General features: G+C 39.6%; 1 protein-coding gene across 7 annotated transcripts in view; it reads left to right on the top strand.

Moving 5' to 3' along the window:
• LOC110446386 (galactoside 2-alpha-L-fucosyltransferase 2-like) overlaps nt 1–21,663 on the top strand; it is a 31,651-nt gene that overhangs the window by 4,297 nt on the left and 5,691 nt on the right. The window contains exons 1-3 of one of the 7 annotated variants that reach the window (XM_021491516.1): nt 14,612–14,696; nt 15,816–15,947; nt 21,340–21,403. In XM_021491516.1, the coding sequence (XP_021347191.1) occupies nt 21,395–21,403 (9 nt within the window). In that variant the 5' untranslated portion in view covers nt 14,612–14,696; nt 15,816–15,947; nt 21,340–21,394. The other 6 variants (XM_021491517.1, XM_021491514.1, XM_021491519.1 and 3 more) reach the window with 6 other exon arrangements.

Raw genomic sequence — 21,663 nt, 5'->3', positions numbered from 1 at the left:
GACCACTACACTATATGTATCACTATTAGCTTCTACAACCTCGAACCATCCCACAGAGACCACTACACTATATGTATCACTATTAGCTTCTACAACCTCGAACCATCCCACAGAGACCACTACACTATATGTACCACTATAAGCGTCTACAACCTCGAACCATCCCACAGGGACCGCTACACTATATGTATCACTATTAGCGTCTACAACCTCGAACCATCCCACATTGACCGCTACACTATATGTATCACTATGAGCGTCTACAACCTCGAACCATCCCACAGGGACTTCTACACTATATGTATCACTATTAGCGTCTACAACCTCGAACCATCGCACAGGGACCGCTACACTATATGTATCACTATAAGCGTCTACAACCTCGAACCGCCCCACAGGGACCGCTACACTATATGTATCACTATAAGCCTCTACAACCTCGAACCATCCCACAGAGACCGCTACACTATATGTATCACTATAAGCGTCTACAACCTCGAACCATTCCACAGGGACCGCTATATGTATCACTATCAGCGCCCTACTTCATTGTTTTAATTGAACGTTACAATTGACCTGAACAATATTATATTCATAGCGTTTGTTGCATGTTATGATGTTAGTACTTATATACTTATGTAGCACGTTTCTTATACAGTTATGGACTGCAGGTGAGTTTTTTTTTTCTTGTATTCTGAGGTTTATCCCTGATTTACGGTCCTGGTCTTAACAATATTCAGCCTCGGTGAATATTGTTCAGACCAGGTTGATAAACCAGGGATAGACCCCACCTGCAGTCAATTATTGTTTTATTATATGACAATTCATAACGAGATTAAATATTTGTTTCATGTCGTAAACACATGGATGGCATGTACCATTTTGGAATCACAGAGTGAAGGACTTCAAATACAAAATAACATACATAATTTCCGATTCAATTCATGTGATATTTAATTTTAAAAAAATTGCTAATCGACGTCATCAAATTAGACAATAGCATCACATAGTTCAGAATTTGATGAGATCATTCGTTTGTAGTTGAATTCAGTAATATGATTTATAACAGATTTACAGACTGCCTGGACCCAAAATTGAAGGCTCAGTGTGTGTGAGCCACCTCGATGATGAGACAAAAAGTCTAGTTCGATCCTTTGAAATACAAGAAAATGTACATCAAAAGAATATAGCGGTCACACAACGGGAACAATTGACAGGCTTTAAAATCGGGCGTGTATCAGCCTAGCGATTGGTCTTTTATTTTTTTACCTGAGACCAATCACACAGCTTTCTTCGTGTCTTCAGTTTTTCTATGACATATTCCAAGGGTGTAGAGAGCGAAAGTGAGCGTAATCCCTGTGAATTACCGAGGATGATTTTAAGTAGCGGTCAGTATAGGTAGAGGCATGTAACACTAGTACAGGCTCGTCACATGACCTTGCTCCTCGAATTAGGGCTGGGAATTACAAATGTAGCACCAGTCATATAATGAAACATGTTCTAAACTCAAGAGGCAAACATGTGACATGTTCCATGATCCTAGCATTGTAACACGTTTCACACTAAAGTCACATGATCCTAGGGTTCGTAACATGATCCAAGGGTTCGTAACATGATCCTAGGATTCGTTACATGATCCTAGGGTTCGTTACATGATCATATGGTTCGTAACATGATCCTAGGGTTCGTAACATCATACTAGGGTTCGTAACATGATCCTAGGATTCGTTACATGATCCTAGGGTTCGTAACATGATCCTAGGGTTCGTAACATGATCCTAAGGTTCGTAGCATGATCCTAGGGTTCGTACCATGATCCTAAGGTTCGTAGCATGATCATAGGGTTCGTACCATGATCATAGGGTTCGTAACATGATCCTAGGGTTCGTAACATGATCCTAAGATTCGTAGCATGATCCTAGGGTTCGTTACATGATCCTAAGGTTCGTAGCATGATCATAGGGTTCGTAACATGATCCTAAGGTTCGTAACATGATCCTAGGGTTCGTAACATGATCCTAAGGTTCGTAGCATGATCCTAGGGTTCATAACATGATACTAGGGTTCGTTACATGATCCTAGGGTTCGTAACATGATCATAGGATTCGTAACCTGATCCTTGTGTGCGTAACATGATCCTAGGGTTCGTAACATGTTCCTTGGGTTCGTGACATGATCCTAGGGTTCGTAACATGATACTAAGGTTCGTAGCATGATCTTAGGGTTCGTAACATGATCCTAAGGATCGTAACATGATCCTAGGATTCGTTACATGAACCTTAGGTTCGTAACATGATCCTAGGATTCGTAACATGATCCTAAGGTTCGTAGCATGATCCTAGGGTTCGTACTATGATCCTAAGGTTCGTACCATGATCATAGGGTTCGTAACATGATCCTAGGGTTCGTAGCATGATCCTAAGATTCGTAGCATAATCCTAGGGTTCGTTACATGATCCTAAGGTTCGTAGCATGATCATAGGGTTCGTAACATGATCCTAAGGTTCGTAGCATGATCCTAGGGTTCGTAACATGATCCTAGGGTTCGTTACATGATCCTAGAGTTCGTAACATGATCATAGGATTCGTAACCTGATCCTTGTGTGCATAACATGATCCTAGGGTTCGTGACATGATCCTAGGGTTCGTAACATGATACTAAGGTTTGTAGCATGATCTTAGGGTTCGTAACATGATCCTAAGGATCGTAACATGATCCTAGGATTCGTTACATGAACCTTAGGTTCGTAACATGAGCCTAGGGTTCGTAATATGATCCTAAGGTTTGTAGCATGATCCGAGGGTTCGTAACATGATCCTAGGGTTCGTAACATGATCCTAGGGTTCGTAACATGATCATAGGGTCCGTAACATGATCCTAGGGTTCGTAACATAATTCTATGATTCGCAACATGATCCTAGGGTTCGTAACATGATCCTAGGGTTCGTAACATGATCCTAAGATTCGTAGCATAATCCTAGGGTTCGTTACATGATCCTAAGGTTCGTAACATGATCCTGGGGTTCGTAACATAATTCTATGATTCGCAACATGATCCTAGGGTTCGTAACATGATCCTAGGGTTGGTAACAGGATCCTATGATTCGTAACATGATCCTAGGGTACGTAACATGATCCTAGGGTTCGTAACATGAGCCTAGGGTTCGTAACATGATCCTTGTGTTCGTAACATGATCCTAGGGTTGGTAACATGATCCTATGATTCGTAACATGATCCTAGGGTTCGTAACATGATCCTAGGGTTCGTAACATGATCCTAGGGTTCGTAACATGATCCTAGGGTTCGTAACATGATACTAAGGTTCGCAGCATGATCTTAGGGTTCGTAACATGATCCTAAGGTTTGTAGCATGATCCGAGGGTTCGTAACATGATCATAGGGTTCGTAACATGATCCTAGGGTTCGTAACATGATCCTAGGGGTCGTAACATGATACTAGGGTTCGTAACATGATCCTAGGGTTCGGAACATGATACTAGGGTTCGTAACATGATCCTAGGGGTCGTAACATGATACTAGGGTTCGTAACATGATCCTAGGGGTCGTAACATGATCCTAGGGTTCGTAACATGATACTAGGGTTCGTGACATGATCCTAGGGTTCGTAACATGATCCTTGTGTTCGTAACATGATCCTAGGGTTCGTTAAATGATCCTAGAGTTCGTAACATGATCCTAGGGTTCGTAACATGATACTAGGGTCCGTAACATGATCCTAGGGTTCGTAACATGATCCTATGATTCGTAACATGATCCTAGGGTTCGTAACATGTTCTTAGGGTTCGTGACATCCTCTTAGGGTTCGTTACATGATCATAGGGTTTGTAACATGATTCTAGGGTTAGAAACATGATCCTAAGGTTCATAACATGTTCCTAGGGTTCGTGATATGTTCATAGGGTTCGTAACATGATCCTAGGGTTTGTAACATTGTCATAGGGTTCGTAACATGATCATAGGGTTCGTAACATGATCCTAATGTTCGTTACATGATCCTTGTATTCGTAACATGATCCTATTATTTGTTACATGATCCTAGGGTTCGTAACATGATCCTAGAGTTCGTAACATGTACCTATGGTTCGTAACATGATACTAGGGTTCGTAACATGATTCTAGGGTTCGTAACATGATCCTAGGGTTTGTAACATGATTCTATGATTCGTAACATGATCCTAGGGTTCGTAACATGATCCTAGGGTTCGTAACATGATCCTTGGATTCGTATCATGATACTAGGGTTCGTAACATTATCCTTGGATTCGTAACATGATACTAGGGTTCGTAACATGATCCTAATGTTCGTTACATGATCCTTGTGTTCGTAACATGATCCTATTATTTGTTACATGATCCTAGGGTTCGTAACATGATCCTAGAGTTGGTAACATGTCCCTATGGTTCGTAACATGATACTAGGGTTCGTAACATGATCATAGGGTTCGTAACATGATCCTAGGGTTCGTAACATGATATGATCCTATTATTTGTTACATGATCCTAGGGTTCGTAACATGATTCTGGGATTCGTAACATGATCCTATGGTTCGTAACATGATCCCAGGGTTCGTAACATGATCAGTTTCGTAACATGATCCTAGGGTTCGTAACACGAACCTATGGTTCGTAACATGACCCAAAGGCTCGTAACATGTACTAGTATTCGTAACATGATCCTAGGGTTCGTAACACGAACCTATGGTTCGTAACATGACCCAAAGGCTCGTAACATGTACTAGGATTCGTAACATGATCCTAGGGTTCGTCACATGATCCTAGGGTTCGTAACATGAACCTATGGTTCGTAACATGACCCAAAGGCTCGTAACATGTACTAGGATTCGTAACATGATCCTAGGGTTCGTAACATGATTCTGGGATTCGTAACATGATCCTATGGTTCGTAATATGAACCTAGGATTCGTAACATGATCCTAGGGTTCGTAACATGATCCAAAGGTTCGTAACATGATCCTATGGTTCGTAATATGATCCTAGGTTTCGTAACATGATCCTAGGGTTCGTAACATGAACGTATGGTTCGTAACATGATACTAGGGTTCGTAACATGATCCTAGGGTTTGTAACATGATCCTAGGGTTCGTTACATCATCCTAGAGTTCGTAACATGATCATAGGATTCGTAACATGATCCTTGTGTGCATAACATGATCCTAGGGTTCGTGGTCGGAACATGATCCTGGGGTTCGTAACATGATCCTTGGATTCGTAACATGATCCTATGGTTCGTAATATGATCATAGGATTCGTAACATGATCCTAGGGTTCGTTACATGATACTAGGGTTCGTAACATGATCCTTGGATTCGTAACATGATCCTATGGTTCGTAATATGATCCTAGAATTCGTAACATGATCCTAGGGTTCGTAACATGAACCTATGCTTCGTAACATGATCCAAAGGTTCGTAACATGATACTAGGATTCGTAACATGATCCTATGGTTCGTAACATGATACTAGGGTTCGTAACATGATCCTAGGATTCGTAACATGATCCTAGGGTTCGTTACATGATACTAGGGTTCGTAACATGATCCTAGGATTCGTAACATGATCCTAGGGTTCGTTACATGATACTAGGGTTCGTAACATGATCCTAGGATTCGTAACATGATCCTAGGGTTCGTAACATCATCCAAAGGTTCGTAAGATGATCCTATGGTTCGTAATATGATCCTAGGATTCGTAACATGATCTTAGGGTTCGTAACATGAACCTATGGTTCGTAACATGACCCAAAGGTTCGTTCGTAACATGATCCTAGGGTTCGTAACATCATCCAAAGGTTCGTAAGAACTAGGGTTCGTAACATGATCCTAGGGTTCGTAACATGATCCTGGGATTCGTAACATGATCCTATGGTTCGTAATATGATCCTAGGATTCGTAACATGATCCTAGAGTTCGTAACATGATCATAGAGTTCGTAACATGATCCTAGGGTTCGTAACATGATCCTGGGATTCGTAACATGATCCTATGGTTCGTAATATGATCCTAGGATTCGTAACATGATCCTAGGGTTCGTAACATGATACTAGGGTTCGTAACATGATCCTAGGGTTTGTAACATGATCCTAGGGTTCGTAACATGATACTAGGGTTCGTAACATGATACCATGGTTCGTAACATGATCCTAGGGTTCGTTACATGATCCTAAGGTCTGTAGCATGATCCGAGGGTTCGTAACATGATCATAGGGTTCGTAACATGATCCTAGGGTTCGTAACATAATTCTATGATTTGCAACATGATCCTAGGGTTCGTAGCATGTTCCTAGGGTTCGTAACATGATCATATGGTTCGTAACATGATCCTAGGGTTCGTAACATGATACTAGGGTTCGTAACATGATCCTAGGGGTCGTAACATGATCCTTGTGTTCGGAACATGATACTAGGGTTCGTAACATGATCCTAGTGTTCGTTAAATGATCCTAGAGTTAGTAACATGATCCTAGGGTTCGTAACATCATCCTAGGGTTCGTAACATGATCCTATGATTCGCAACATGATCCTAGGGTTCGTAACATGTTCCTAGGATTCGTAACATGATCCTTTCGTTCGTAACATGATCCTAGGGTTCGTGACATGATCCTATGGTTCGTAACATGATCCCAGGGTTCGTAACATGATCATATGGTTCGTAACATGATCCTAGTGTTCGTAACATGATCCTATTATTCGTAACATGATCCTAGGGTTCGTAACATGATCCTTGAGTTCGTATCATGTCCCTATGGTTCGTAACATGATACTAGGGTCCGTAACATGACACTAGGGTTCGTAACATGATCCTATGATTCGTAACATGATCCTAGGGTTCGTAACCTGTTCATTTGGTTCGTAACATGATACTAGGGTTCGTAACATGATCCTAGGGTTTGTAACATGATCCTAGGGTTCGTAACATGATCTTAGGGTTCGTTACATGTTCCTAGGATTCGTGACATCCTCTTAGGGTTCGTTACAAGATCATAGGGTTTGTAACATGATCCTAGGGTTAGAAACATGATCCTAGTGTTCGTTAAATGATTCTAGAGTTCGTAACATGATCCTATGGTTCGTTATATGATCCTAGGATTCGTAACATGATCCTATGGTTCGTAACATGATCCAAAGTTTCGTAACATGATCTTATGGTTCGTAATATGATCCTAGGATTCGTAACATGATCCTAGGGTTCGTAACATGAACCTAGGGTTCGTAACATGATCCTATGGTTCGTAACATGATCCAAAGGTTCGTAACATGATACTAGGATTCGTAACATGATCCTAGGGTTCGTAACATGATCCTGGGATTCGTAACATGATACTAGGGTTCGTAACATGATCCTATGGTTCGTAATATGATCCTAGGATTCGTAACATGATCCTAGGGTTCGTAACATGAACCTAGGGTTCGTAACATGATACTAGGATTCGTAACATGATCCTAGGGTTCGTATCATGATCCTGGGATTCGTAACATGATACTAGGGTTCGTAACATGATCCTAGGGTTCGTAACATGATACTAGGGTTCGTAACATGATCCTAGGGTTCGTAACATGAACCTAGGGTTCGTAACATGATACTAGGATTCGTAACATGATCCTAGGGTTCGTAACATGATCCTAGGGTTCGTAACATGATCCTTGGATTCGTAACATGATACTAGGGTTCGTAATATGATCCTAGGATTCGTTAAATGATCCTAGAGTTCGTAACATGATTCAAAGGTTCGTAACATGATCCTATGGTTCGTAACATGATCCTAGGATTCGTAACATGATCCTAGAGTTCGTAACATGTCCCTATGGTTCGTAATATGATCCTAGGATTCGGAACATGATCCTAGAGTTCGTAACATGTCCCTATGGTTCGTAACATGATAACAGGGTTCGTAACATGATCCTAGGGTTCGTAACATGATCCTAGGGTTTGTAACATGATCCTATGATTCGTAACATGATCCTAGGGTTCGTAACATGATCCTAGGGTTCGTAACATGATACTAGGGTTCGTAACATGATCCTTGGATTCGTAACATGATACTAGGGTTCGTAACATGATCCTAGTGTTCGTTAAATTATCCTAGAGTTCGTAACATGATCCTATGGTTCGTAATATGATCCTAAGATTCGTAACATGATCCTAGGGTTCGTAACATGATCCAAAGGTTCGTAACATGATCTTATGGTTCGTAATATGATCTTAGGATTCGTAACATGATCCTAGGGTTCGTAACATGAACCTATGGTTCGTAACATGATCCAAAGCTTCGTAACATGATACTAGGATTCGTAACATGATCCTGGGATTCGTAACATGATCCAAAGGTTCGTAACATGATCCTATGGTTCGTAATATGATCCTAGGATTCGTAACATGATCCTAGGGTTCGTAACATGATCCTATGGTTCGTAATATGATCCTAGGATTCGTAACATGAACCTATGGTTCGTAACATGAGCCAAAGGTTCGTAACATGATACTAGGATTCGTAACATGATCCTATGGTTCGTAATGTGATCCTAGGATTCGTAACATGAACCTATGGTTCGTAACAGGAGCCAAAGGTTCGTAACATGATACTAGGATTCATAACATGATCCTATGGTTCGTAACATGATCCAAAGGTTCGTAACATGATCCTATGGATCGTAATATGATCCTAGGATTCGTAACATGAACCTATGGTTCGTAACATGAGCCAAAGGTTCGTAACATGAGACTAGGATTCGTAACATGATCCTATGGTTCGTAATATGATCTTAGGATTCGTAACATGATCCTAGGGTTCGTAACATGATCCAAAGGTTCGTAACATGATACTAGGATTGTAACATGATCCTAGGGTTCGTAACATGATACCATGGTTCGTAACATGATCCTAGGGTTTGTAACATACTAGGGTTCGTAACATGATCCTAGTGTTCGTTACATGATCCTAGAGTTCGTAACATGATCCTAGGGTTCGTTACATGATCCTGGGATTCGTAACATGATCCTATGGTTCGTAACATGATCTTATGATTTGTAACATGATCCTAGAGTTCGTAACATGATCCTAGGGTTCGTAACATGATCCTAGGATTCGTAACATGATACTAGGGTTCGTAACATGATACTAGGGTTCGTAACATGATCCTAGTGTTCTTTACATGATCTTTGTGTTCGTAACATGATCCTAATATTTGTCACATGATCCTATTGTTCGTTAAATGATCCTAGAGTTCATAGATAATCCTAGGGTTCGTAACATGATCCTAGGGTTCGTAACATGAGCCTAGGGTTTGTAACATGTTCCTAGGGTTTGTAACATGATCCTTTGTTTCGTAACATGATACTAGGGTTCATAACATGATCCTATGATTCGTAACATGATCCTAGGGTTCGTAACATGTTTCTTTGGTTCGTAACATGATACTAGGGTTCGTAACATGATCCTAGTGTTCGTTACATGATCCTTGTGTTCGTAACATGATCCTAATATTTGTTACATGATCCTAGGGTTCGTAACATGATCCTAGAGTTCGTAACGTGTCCCTATGGTTCGTAACATGATACCAGGGTTCGTAACATGATACTAGGGTTCGTAACATGAGCCTAGGGTTTGTAACATGATCCTTGGGTTCGTAACATGATACTAGGGTTCGTAACATGATACTAGGGTTCGTAACATGATACCATGGTTCGTAACATGATCCTAGGGTTCGTAACATGATCCTGGGATTCGTAACATGATCCAAAGGTTCGTAACATGATCCTATGGTTCGTAATATGATCCTAGGGTTCGTAACATGATCCTAGGGTTTGTAACATGATCCTATGATTCGTAACATGATCCTAGGGTTCGTAACATGATCCTATGGTTAGTAACATGATACTAGGGTTCGTAACATGATCCTAGTGTTCGTTACATGATCCTAGAGTTCGTAACATGATCCTAGGGTTCGTTACATGATCCTGGGATTCGTAACATGATCCTATGGTTCGTAACATGAGCCTAGGGTTTGTAACATGATCCTTGGGTTCGTAACCTGATACTAGGGTTCGTAACATGATACTAGGGTCCGTAACATGATCCTAGTGTTCGTTACATGATCCTAGAGTTCGTAACATGATCTTGGGATTCGTAACATGATACTAGGGTTCGTAACATGATAATAGGATTCGTAACATGATACTAGGGTTCGTAGCATGATCCTATGGTTCGTAACATGGGGTTCGTAACATGATCCTAGGGTTTGTAACATGATCCTTGGGTTCGTAACATGATACTAGGGTTCGTAACATGATAATAGGATTCGTAACATGATACTAGGGTTCGTAGCATGATCCTATGGTTCGTAACATGGGGTTCGTAACATGATCCTAGGGTTTGTAACATGATCCTATGATTCGTAACATGATCCTAGGGTTCGTAACATGATACCATGGTTCGTAACATGATCCTACTGTTCGTAACATGATACTAGGGTTTGTAACATGATACTAGGATTCATAACATGATCCTATGGTTCGTAACATGATCATAGGGTTCGTAACATGATACCATGGTTCGTAACATGATCCAAGGGTTCGTAACATGATCCTAATGTTCGTTACATGATCCTAGAGTTCGTAACATGATCTTAGTGTTCGTTACATGATCCTGTGATTCGTAACATGATCCTAGGGTTCGTAACATGATCCTATGGTTCGTAACATGATCTTATGATTTGTAACATGATCCTAGGGTTCTTAACATGATCCTATAGTTCGTAACATGATCCTAGGGTTCGTAACATGAACCTATGGTTCGTAACATGATATTAGGATTCGTAACATGATCCTAGGGTTCGTAACATGATACTATGGTTCGTAACATGATCTTATGATTTGTAACATGATCCTAGGGGTCTTAACATGATCCTATAGTTCGTAACATGATCCTAGGGTTCGTAACCGTAACATGATACTAGGATTCGTAACATGATACTAGGGTTCGTAACATGAACCTAGGGTTTGTAACATGATCCTAGGGTTCGTAACATGATACTAGGGTTCGTAACATGATCCTAGTGTTCGTTACATGATCCTATATTTCGTAACATGATCCTAGGGTTCGTAACATGATACTATGGTTCGTAACATGATCTTATGATTTGTAACACGATCCTAGGGTTCTTAACATGATCCTATAGTTCGTAACACGATCCTAGGGTTCGTAACATGAACCTATGGTTCGTAACATCATACTAGGATTCGAAACATGATCCCAGGGTTCGTAACATGATCCTATGGTTCGTAACATGATCCTTTGGTTCGTAACATGATACTAGGGTTCGTAACATGATCCTATGATTCGTAACATGATCCTAGGGTTCGTAACATGTTTCTTTGGTTCGTAACATGATACTAGGGTTCGTAACATGAACCTAGGGTTTGTAACATGATCCTAGGGTTCGTAACATGATACTAGGGTTCGTAACATGATCCTAGTGTTCGTAACATGATACTATGGTTCGTAACATGATTCAAAGGTTCGCAACATGATACTAGGGTTCGTAACATGAACCTATGGTTCGTAACATCATACTAGGATTCGAAACATGATCCCAGGGTTCGTAACATGATCTTATGATTTGTAACATGATCCTATGATTCGTAACATTATCCTATGGTTCGTAACATCATTCTAGGATTCGTAACATGATCCTAAGGATCGTAACATGATCCTAGAGTTCGTAACATGATCTTATGATTTGTAACATGATCCTAGGGAGGGTTCGTTACATGATCCTAGAATTCGTAACATGATCCTAATGTTCGTTACATGATCCTAGAATTCGTAACATGATCCTATGATTCGTAACATTATCCTATGGTTCGTAACATCATACTAGGATTCGAAACATGATCCCAGGGTTCGTAACATGATGCTAGGGTTCGTAACATGTTCCTAGGGTTCCTAACATGATCATATGGTTCGTAACATGATTCAAAGGTTCGCAACATGATACTAGGGTTTGTAACATGATCCTGGTTCGTAACATGATCTTTGGATTCGTAACATGATACCATGGTTCGTAACATGATCCTATGGTTCGTAACATGATACTAGGGTTTGTAACATGATACTAGGATTCGTAACATGATCCTATGGTTCGTAACATGATCCTAGGATTCGTAACATGATACCATGGTTCGTAACATGATCCAAGGGTTCGTAACATGATCCTAATGTTCGTTACATGATCCTAGAGTTCGTAACATGATCTTAGGGTTCGTTACATGATCCTGTGATTCGTAACATGATCCTAGGGTTCGTAACATGATCCTAGGGTTCGTAACATGATCTTATGATTTGTAACATGATCCTAGGGTTCTTAACATGATCCTATAGTTTGTAACATGATCCTAGGGTTCGTAACATGAACCTATGGTTCGTAACATGATATTAGGATTCGTAACATGATCCTAGGGTTCGTAACATGATCCTATGATTTGTAACATTATCTTAGAGTTCGTAACATGATCCTAAGTTTCGTAACATGATCCTATAATTTGTAACATTATCTTAGAGTTCGTAACATGATCCTAGGGTTCCTAACATGATCCTAGGATTCGTAACATGATCCTAGGGTTCGTAACATGAACCTATGGTTCGTAACATCATACTAGGATTCGTAACATGATCCTGGGGTTCGTAACATGATCCTATGATTTGTAACATAATCCTAGAGTTCGTAACATGATCCTAGGGTTCGTTACATGATCATATGATTCGTAACATGATCCCAGGGTTCGTAACATGATCCTATGGTTCGTAACATGATACTAGGGTTCGTTACATGATCCTAGGGTTCGTAACATGAGCCTATATGGTTCGTAACATGATACTAGGGTTCGTAACATGATCCTAGTGTTCGTTACATGATCCTTGTGTTCGTAACATGTTCATTCATAAAATGTTTCACATTTAAGTAACACGTGATCTTTACATGTTCCTAGCTTTCGTAATATGATATAAGCATTATTAATACAGTTTTAGTAACCCCTGCAGTATCGAGGATGACAAGTCCCTAGCTTAGTTCCATTACACTTGTATTAAAAACTAAATCGAGGGGAGATTACTGTACATGTCTGTAGAGAAAAACTACCGTGGAACTCTCTAGTTTTTTGTCAGTTGTGGGACTGGTCCTTAACAACAACGAAACACTGCCCGTGATCGTACGTTTGTCTCCATTAGGCACTTATTGCTTTAACGATAGCATTGCATACCATTACTTAAAGTTCAGTTAAACAACATGTGTCTAATTTAAAGTTCTGTTAAACAACATGTGTCTAATTTAAAGTTCAGGTAATCAACATGTGTCTGATTTAAAGTTCAGTTAAACAACATGTGTCTCATTTAAAGTTCAGTTAAACAACATGTGTCTAATTTAAAGTTCAGTTAAATAACATGTGTCTAATTTAAAGTTCGAGAGCGCAAAACATTCCTTTAATGTTTAATTTGTTCGGATCAATTTTAGAAAAAAAGTAACCGAGTGTGAAAGAAATGTGTATGACAAGTACGCATTCCAGTTAGAACTTAAACTGTATACAGGAAACCATCCTCTATTCATTCGGGGTTACGCTCACTTTCACTCTATCCACCCCTGGAATATGTCATAGCAAAATCGAAGGCTCTGTGTGCACCACCTTGTGGATGAGACATAAAGACTAGTTTGATCCTTTATTGTACATCAAACGAATCTGTCGGCCGCTCTTCTGTAATCTGTGAAGGACATAGTATCAACTTAGCGATTGGTCAGAGGTGTTTGCCTGACACCCATTAATTATATAGCCGTAATTGAAGACATTCAATTTTATATATTCGATATTCAATTGTGGGTTTCAAGACTTTTATAATATATCCCGATAACCCGTATAGTATATCTTGACTCTATGTTCGAACATCAATGAAATAATGCTAACACACGATCTGTGCTACCAGTGGTTATTGTAGAGCCCTAACAGTGATAAATACACCTTACGTTTGTATAACGTCTACCGGCACTCCAAAACTCACCCGTATAGTAACTTGACTTTATGTACGAACATCAATGAATTAATGCTTATTTGATAATGAAAATCTGTGTTTTATCATGAATTGGTACATTGTATATACAAACTTTTATTTTTCATGTAGAGTCTAGAAGTCTTTGAAACAAACTTTATTCCTTTAAAAAGTACATTTTGTTCAATACAGTTACGTATAATAAACATCCATTTTGGTTTGTAATTATTCTTATTACGATAGTCTAAAATACATAAGAAAACAACAATCTATTTTCCCTTCATGTCAAAAATAGTTTAAGCACTTAGGATGCGAGGTGTCAGGGACGCGGTCCAGCTAATGGTTATTATATTGACACGACATATTTATTTGGGTATTTTACCGTGGTTTACACCCCTTGTGTGGTGAGTGATCATTATGTAAATAATTACCATTAATTGCGAGTTCTACATGTCAGAGATTGATATACCTATTGTAAGTACCCACGCGTACCTGTGCGCATGCCTGTGTCTGGAGACAACAGCTTTGATCTAACCAAAATCTGTGTTTCGCGTCACTTTTCGACGACACTCAATAAAAGTAAGATCAACTAAAAGCTGTCTCTATCCTTTATTTTACAGGTAAGCACATGTTTTCTTCCTATGTACAATTTGTTTTATTTCTGTAATCTGAATTGAAACATTTTATATTTTTCTTAATTTGGATGTTTGAATTTATCTTTGTGAACAATATACACTTGTATATTGACTTGCATTGTTAAAATATTTCTTGTTAGAAATACGTTATTTACTTTGTTGAAATAATTAAGTTCAACGTGCGGGCCTTTAGGTCGCTTTTTGTAAATTATAAATTCCCAAATACCTCTGAAAGGAAATAACTTAAATTTTCTTATTGTTAATAGAAAAAACACATCGAAGAGCAGCACGCTACGTACACAACATATACCACAACACTAGTTCCGTAACAGATATGATTCAAAAACTACAATGGCCAACACTACAAACACGGCGCTGTCACACAAGAATTATTCTTTTTCACAAAAGTATACACCAAACAGTAGCCATAAACCCAACACATATACTCACACCGGTAGACCATCGTACCAGACATGCACGCCCTCACGCATACAAACACATATCTGCTACAAAGGACACCTACACATATTCATTCTTTCCACACACAATAACACAATGGTATGTCCTACCCATAGCAGCAGTACAATGCACAACACTAGATGACTTCAAGGGACACTTACCTTATGCAGGCATTGAAGCCCTCATCACACTCTAAAACATTCCCCAGGTTTTATCTTTTATCTATTCCTTGCACAAAAAATCACAACCCCCCCCCCCTCCAACTAATCACTGTAAATAACCCCTATTTCACGCCTCTGCAATAGGACCCCAGCCCCCCCCCCCCCGGGACATAAACGTCACAATTGACGGAGCCTCCTTGTCGAAATATTTTACGCTCAACATATTAGCAATATTTTTTTATGTTTTATGTTTTATGTTTTCCTGAACTATTTTGAATATTTCCGTGTGTTGACATATTGCTTGTGTATTTTGTATTTGTATTTTCTTGTATAACTTGCATCAATGTATCAGTGTAATCATTGGTATCGCGCAACCTTGAAATTCCATTCCTATTGTTAGTGCAGAGTGGGCATAGAGTTATGTCTTTTTGCGATTAGTTAGCTTGAAATAAAACGAAAATAAAATCCCATTTTTTGTTTTCAGCTGTTCCAAATGTTTTTTTTTAACTATGATCCCTGCAGGTTCTCGTGGCATGAAATCGTAGAGGCAACTAATGTGGAGAGGACCGACTGCGGAATATACAACTTTATTTATTTTACAACAATTATGAAACAAGTAATTTTAATTTTAATACATTGATCACTGTTGTTGGCCCGGGTGTTAGCGCGCGGGTGGTCTTTATGTGGGAGGAAACCGGAGTACCTGTAGACAAACTCACTTGGTCGGGCAGGTGACTTTAAACCTGTTCACGTCCGATCGGGGAATCGAACCCGGCCGCCTTGGTGAAAGGCGAGTGTGCTTTCCACTTCTCCATCCAACCACCCTTGATAATTGATATTTACTTGACATATTTCAGTATAAATATCTAGATAATTTGAAGCATAAAATCTCTACATGATATATGTCTTTAAGTATAAATCACTTGATATATCTAAGAATAAATTTCTGGATATATTCCAGAATCGGGGTGAGGCGAATCTGTTTATGGGGAAATTGAAGAAACCAGCACTTATGGTCTATATATTTACCTTTCGCACTTCTCTACTATCTTTTCCGCTTTATGAATGTTTAGTAAGATCGCAGCTGGAATATGCTAGGCATGTGTGGGCACCACACCTACAAAAACACATTGACAAGATAGAGGGAGTTCAAAGGTGAAGGACCTGACCTGCAGGGAAAGGTTAGAGAAACTAAAGCTTCATGTACCAACACTGCCCTTCGGGAGAATTAGGGGAGAATTATGATAGAACTGTACAAAATAATAAGTCAAAGAGGTATGGCGGAAAACTGCCCGTATTTCCCTAAGTCGGCATTTATGAAAACGGGGGAAAAAATAAGGAGTAAAGCCTTTCGGGTAGCAAAAGTGCATACAAAAAATACAAAGCCAATTGGAATATGAATTTTTATACTGCTGAGAAATTAGGTATTGCTAATATGATACTGCAAATATAGCCATATACACTATATCTATGAAAGTGATGGGGTTTCCCGGACTTCAAAAAATACTTTCAACACTTTCCCATCCGAGGACCAACTTTTGAATAAACTTTTTGTGACCGTGATGTTATTTGCAAAAACAAATCGTATTACGGAAAAGTGGTCCTCCTTTGGGAAAGTGCTCAAAATAATGAAAAACAGGGGTAATCAAGTTTCTCTAAACTGCGACCGGTGTTTCACGGGTTAAATAAGTTTGTAATTGCCAATATCTATATGTTCTATGTAGCCGAATCTGTAACGCAGTTTACTTGCGACTAGAAAATAAACAGTGCAGGTTCGAATCCTGCTTCATTTTTTTTTTTTTTTAAATATTTAGGCATGTGATCATTTTCCTTAATAAGGCAATAGTGTTTTTTTTAAATCGATGTAAAATTTTGTTTTCATTTTAATAGCATACCTATTGATTTATCAGTTTTGTTAGTAATAATTTCTTAATTATTTAGTGCGACATACTTTTATCGAAGCATGTCAACAAATCCCTGTACACGTGTACACTACAGCTACGCTTTGTAGGTAAGACTATTTTTGATGAAATTTATGAATTGTTTTACCCTCCAACTGGCAATAGTAAGTATATCAAGTGCTTAAACACCAACAAATAATGCCGAAATACCAAATATGTGGACTGTTTACAATTATCTATTCTTAGACACGGGATTCCGATATTGCTACCCGTATAAAAAATACCTGAGGACGCGTCATAACAGGGCACGGTTGGATGCGCGCACTAGCGTAACATAGCTTTGGGGAACCCGCCATATCTCTTTATGATACAGCAATACATGTTTTAATGCTATTAAACTGTGAAAAGATGCCGCTGATCGCCACAGTGGCAGAGGACAAAACCAAATGTGATCAGAAAATACCATTTTTCAATCAGAACAGTGACAGTTTGGAATGAACTGCCAGAACATGTCGCATCAACAATACATGTTATTTTTTTTTAAAATAAGCTAGACAATCACCGGAAACATTGTGGCAGTATAACGGGGTTCACTGTATAGATTTGATATTCTGTAAAATAAATGGAAAGATATATTTAATTCATTTTATTTTTAAAATTAAAATATAAATTAAACACTATCAATCTAACAAGTCTGTCAAAAACGGTGTCTCATTTATTTCGGCTTTGTTAAATTGTCTGATAAGTAGGTGTATACATTTAACCCGTTTAAGGGTGAGTGTCTATTGGACGATGTTTATATCACAAAGCCTTGTAGTTCGTGCACGCACCTGTCAGAAATTGGTCGGGTAAGCCATACATCGACAGGTAAACGTGTGATCACCGGTGTTGGAGACACAGGTAAGTCAAAGATACGAGCCGTACATAGTTTATGATTCGTGTGTTCGTTTGATATTGATACGTGTGTACCTGTCAGGTATGCTTGTCAAATGGCTATTTTTTATAAAGGTGAGACTCGTATAGTGTTATCAGCATTCTCGACGAGAATCATAATGTGTTATCGTTTTGACTTGCTTGTTTTAAAAACATGGACAGGTACTGCTGACTTCACGGAAGACGTCACATGTACAGTAAAGAACGCATTTACAATGTGGTGAATTATATGAAAAGTATGGTCAGCAGGTATAAGTGTGTTTACCACGGAACACGTAAACTGTCCGGTGGTGTATTTGTGCTATTTATAGTGTGCTAAACGTTAACGGTCAGCCGGAGTACGCTATATCACCGTTGACCTGAGATCTAAGTACGAGATTAGCGTTATCAGGTAGGTGGATTGTAAACGTAATATATACATTACATGTATGTGTGTTCACTCAAGCCACCAGTATAGTTAATCGAGACAGGAAAAGCCTTAAGGTNGGGGGGGGGGGGGGGGGGGGGGGGGGGGGGGGGGGGTTACCATGTACCCCGTCTTACAGTGTCCGGTCAAGTGATTGGAGAGGGTTAAGGGGCTGGGAACTCTAAATGGTGAGGGTTTAGGGGTAGGGAACATGTCTGTAAACTATGAAAACACATGACACACTGGTAACGGATGTTGACGTGTTAAGGTTCATGTGTTCATTCATTTCTGTTTACAGACATGTACCTCTATATGACTGAAGCAGACGACAACCGTGGCGCGCGAATCTTATAAGGTTTCCTGTTGTGTTGTTATTCTCTTTGGATATATATGTATAATATGATCAATCTCGAGACCCCACGAACGTTATGTTTTAACTCATCCACCCCTGAATACACTTGAACTCTTCCCATTCAAATGTTGGAATAGTTCATTATGGAATTTCAGGGGTGGATGAGTTAATTGTTATACGGAATAAGATAGGCTTTTATGTTTCTACAATTAAAGTGTGCCTGTACGATTAAACCTCCTCGCGTGACAGGGAGACAAAAGCATGTAGTTGAACTGGACTGGGTCGATCGTCAGCGGTCGAGGTAGCTCAATCGTTAGATCGTCCGTTTAGAGTGCTGAGGGTCCCGGGTTCGAACCCTGGTCTGGCCGTGTATTTCTCTTAATCCTGTTTACAAGACCATAACCTGTTCTTGGACCAAAGGGGTTTAGTTTAGTTTAGTTTATTGGACTTTAGCCTTTCGGCTAATCAGCATAATCATTACAACACATTTTACAAAATTGAGTTAGTGATATACAGCAATACAGACATATTATGGAGGAAGGACAATCTGTGTAATTATTCATTTGATCTCAGTTGTGAAGCAGAAATTAAAAATTTGGAAAGATTATTCAATTTTATTCTTATTTCTAACAGAAAGTACGTTATTTAATTTAAACATATACGGTATACTTCTGTAATATCTATCGATGTATTGTGTTCTTACTTGGTTGTGAAATGGACAAACAAGATCGCCTAAATTATACTTTAAACATAGTCTTTCATTACGAGGTATTCTCATATCTAGGGTATTATTTGATGATTTGCGTTTTTATTTCATCACTCGGTTAATATGCATTTCCTTAATCGTATTAATTGTGGGGAAAGAACAGCAGGCTGGCGAGGACTAGTTACTTTCTGTCTGCAACATTTAAATTGATAGTGGACGAAAAGAAATGTTTGGCATCTATGGGAGGGTAGATAACTAGTTTTACCTAGCCACGCAAAAGGTATTCGCCTTTCGCGGGAATGATTTCCTGATACAAATTGCAATTTGTTAGACATTCTGTCGTTACGCTCAAAATCGAAGGCTCACCCAGTTTAAGTTTTCAATACAAATTAACCATTTTTTGTCAGTGGTACATGTGTGTACGAAAATATTAATTGACTCAGCACTGCTTTGGTCAAGTAGAATGTGTATATCTCATCATACCAGGTTGAAGTTTCCAATACAAAGTGTTTGTCAGTGGTACGAGGTTCCTTAATCAACTTAGCCCTACTTTAGTCAAGTACAATTCGTACAGTGATCGTCACTAACGGGACGGAAACGTCCACTAGATCGCTTTAATCAAGTACAATACTAACAATGATCGTACCAGGACGGAAACGTCAACTAAATCGGTATTTGCTCTCCGTATCGAGCGAGTTTCATTAAATAAAATAAATGGCTTTGTAGTAGAACAAGGTATTTATTTGGGGATTCGGGTTGGTACGGAGCACAGGGGCCTACGAATTGGTAACAGCTATTAAATGGACCTAACTATGATCAGTGGGGTGGTATTTCGACCGAAAGTTGATCTGAACCTATAAAACGTGTAAAATTACCATGAACACTTTAGTATAGGTCCAAATATAGCGGTACCAAATTATCAGGTCCCTATGATACGGAGTTTGGATTCGTGTTGGGGGCGGTACTTAGGTTGGAGCAGGGCTTGGTGAGGGATTCCTGATTGATTTCGGAGGAATGTGGGTGATGTTCGGGTTGTTACGAGGGGGTGGCAGGGATTTGAGTTTGGTCGAAGGAATGGGTAAGAAAGTCTGGGTTGGGGATGAGAGGGGGTTGGAATCAAGTTTGGTCAAGGGGGATGGATGAGGGATTCGGGTTGGGGTCGGAATTCAGATTCGGGTTGGAGGCTGAGGTGAGGTCGGGATGGTGGTGGGGGGATAGATGTTGTGACTAGGTTGGTGCACGGAGAGGGGCACATCTAAACGAGCGTAAAGTGTACCGGATAAAAGCTTTGTACATTGTAGCGTTTTTACATTTCATTTTATTTCAAATTAACACTAGTACACTTATAACCGGCTATGATTGCTCATGTTGATATAAATGTGTGTATAAGTGCTATACAGTACATGTAATAATACTGTTTATATTGTGTGTATACTGTTCTGCTTCGAACTTGTATTAATTCTGTGACGTCACGGAAATATCATCAATGTAGCTACAGTGTGCCCAGTTGAGTCCCACGGCATTGGTGCCGACCGCCGTTAACGTATCGATTTTTCCCGCCATTTCTGTCGGCTGTGCTTGGAGATACACAACACTTATCGATGGCTGTGGTTGTGTAGGCTCAGGCAGACTATATTCCTTTGTGTGTACACACGTTACAGCTGAGAATATAATTCTAGGAATGATGACATTTCATTTTCATATTTTCAGCGAAGGGAGGATGGCAGAGTCATAACGACGGACGGACATTTGCTATTGACGAACTATGGCGGGGGTAAGTACGTGTATCCATGGTAACGTATTTCCGATATTGTAGGAAGTATGTTTCATGTAACGCCTGCCTAGTCAGTACGAACGTCTATGTGTTTGTTTCTATGTAGAATACTCGTCATAGTGTTGTATATGGTCTCTATTGACGTCAGCAGGGGTGGAAACGGGGAAGGGAGGAGGAGGCAAGTTGTCGGGGGAGGGGGTTGAGGTCGGTGAAAGGGGGAGACAGTGAGCTGTCAGGGGAGGGGGAGGGGCGAGTTGTCC

The sequence above is a fragment of the Mizuhopecten yessoensis genome, unplaced genomic scaffold, assembly GCF_002113885.1.
Source record: "Mizuhopecten yessoensis strain PY_sf001 unplaced genomic scaffold, ASM211388v2 scaffold2681, whole genome shotgun sequence".
Taxonomy (NCBI): Eukaryota; Metazoa; Mollusca; class Bivalvia; order Pectinida; family Pectinidae; genus Mizuhopecten; species Mizuhopecten yessoensis.
This window is presented reverse-complemented; position numbering and strand designations above follow the sequence as displayed.